The 1,315-nt window shown below is 39.4% G+C and overlaps 1 protein-coding gene across 1 annotated transcript; it reads right to left on the bottom strand.

Annotated features, from left to right (window-relative positions):
- Positions 1-227: 227 nt before the first annotated feature.
- LOC131071165 (uncharacterized) lies at positions 228-782 on the bottom strand. The gene has a single exon (XM_058006884.2). The coding sequence runs from the start codon at positions 780-782 to the stop codon at positions 228-230; it is 555 nt and encodes a 184-aa protein (XP_057862867.2).
- Between the last annotated feature and the right edge of the window lie 533 nt (positions 783-1,315).

The following is a 1,315-nucleotide window of genomic DNA, read 5'->3' on the forward strand; positions in this document are numbered from 1 at the left end:
CACACTGCCTATCTTAGACAAGATCTTTGTTATCTAATTCCAGATCTTGGAATCCTGGCTTTATCAGCAGCAAGGACCGAAAACAAACCGTCTAGCAATTCCTCCACATTAGATAGTTGTTTTGGTACATCACAATCAATTCCACTATTTGCTAGCCAATCCGCCACTGAGTTTCCCTCTTGATATATGTGTTTGAAAGAATATCTATCTAGACTATCACATAAACCTTAGATCTTGGGACGACACGCCTCCAATTTCCAATTCTTGAATTTCTGTTTGATTATCCCATTCAAGACAATTTGAGAGTCGCCCTCTACTTCTAAGGAGCAAAATCCTCGACCCACACTCCATTCCAATCCAACTAATAGCCCTGCAATTTCTGCCATATTGTTTGTAGTGATTCTTAAGGGACCGAAATTTTCACCAACAAAATTACCAAATTCGTCCCTTATAATGGCACCATAGCCCGATTTACCAGGATTGCCATGGCTAGCCCCGTCAAAATTAACCTCCAAGCTTCCAGCTGAAGGAGGAGTCCATACTATACTTCCTTTATTTTGCTTCTTGTCAACAAACTTGTAACCACTATTCTTCATCAAATTCCACAACCTTTCCATTTCTTTGTCCCAGGAAGAATAAGTGCAATACTTCCTTCCCACTACTTTGACGTTTATAACTTCTTCAATGGCTACTTTGATTTTTGGGATAAGAAGCTCAAAATACAGAGCTTTCTCATTGAACACCCTTTGATTTCTCTCCTTCCAAATATGCCATACAAGCATGGCCGGACTAACCACCCACAGAATGCTCCATTTTGAATTTTTATAGCAGGTAGGCCATGCCAATAAAAAATCTTTTAATGATTGACTTCTCACCGATCCATACTACAATTTATCCAATAGCCAATCCCAAACTCTTTTAGTGTATGAACACCAGAATAAGAGATGATCTGCAGCCTCTTCATTCTCCTTACATAGTATACATACACTTGGACCTGCAATACCAATTAGTTTCAACCTTTCCCCTGTTAGTATACGACCATGCAATGCAGTCCAAAGGAATGCCCCTGCCTTGGGCAGTACCATTTTGTGCCAGCACAATGCCGAAGGCCAATCCACATTCTGTGCTCTGCTTCTAAGAATCTCGTAACCCAAGTTAACCTTATAATTTCTAGATTTGGATGCACACCATAATAAACAATCTACTTCTTTTTGGTAGATAATTTTTTTCTTTCTGCTCAATATATCCTTCAATTTAATACAATTTTCCATCTTCCATTCACCCACAATTTTCCACTCAATCCACTCACCCTCCT

This window comes from Cryptomeria japonica, chromosome 7, assembly GCF_030272615.1.
Source record: "Cryptomeria japonica chromosome 7, Sugi_1.0, whole genome shotgun sequence".
Lineage (NCBI taxonomy): Eukaryota > Viridiplantae > Streptophyta > Pinopsida > Cupressales > Cupressaceae > Cryptomeria > Cryptomeria japonica.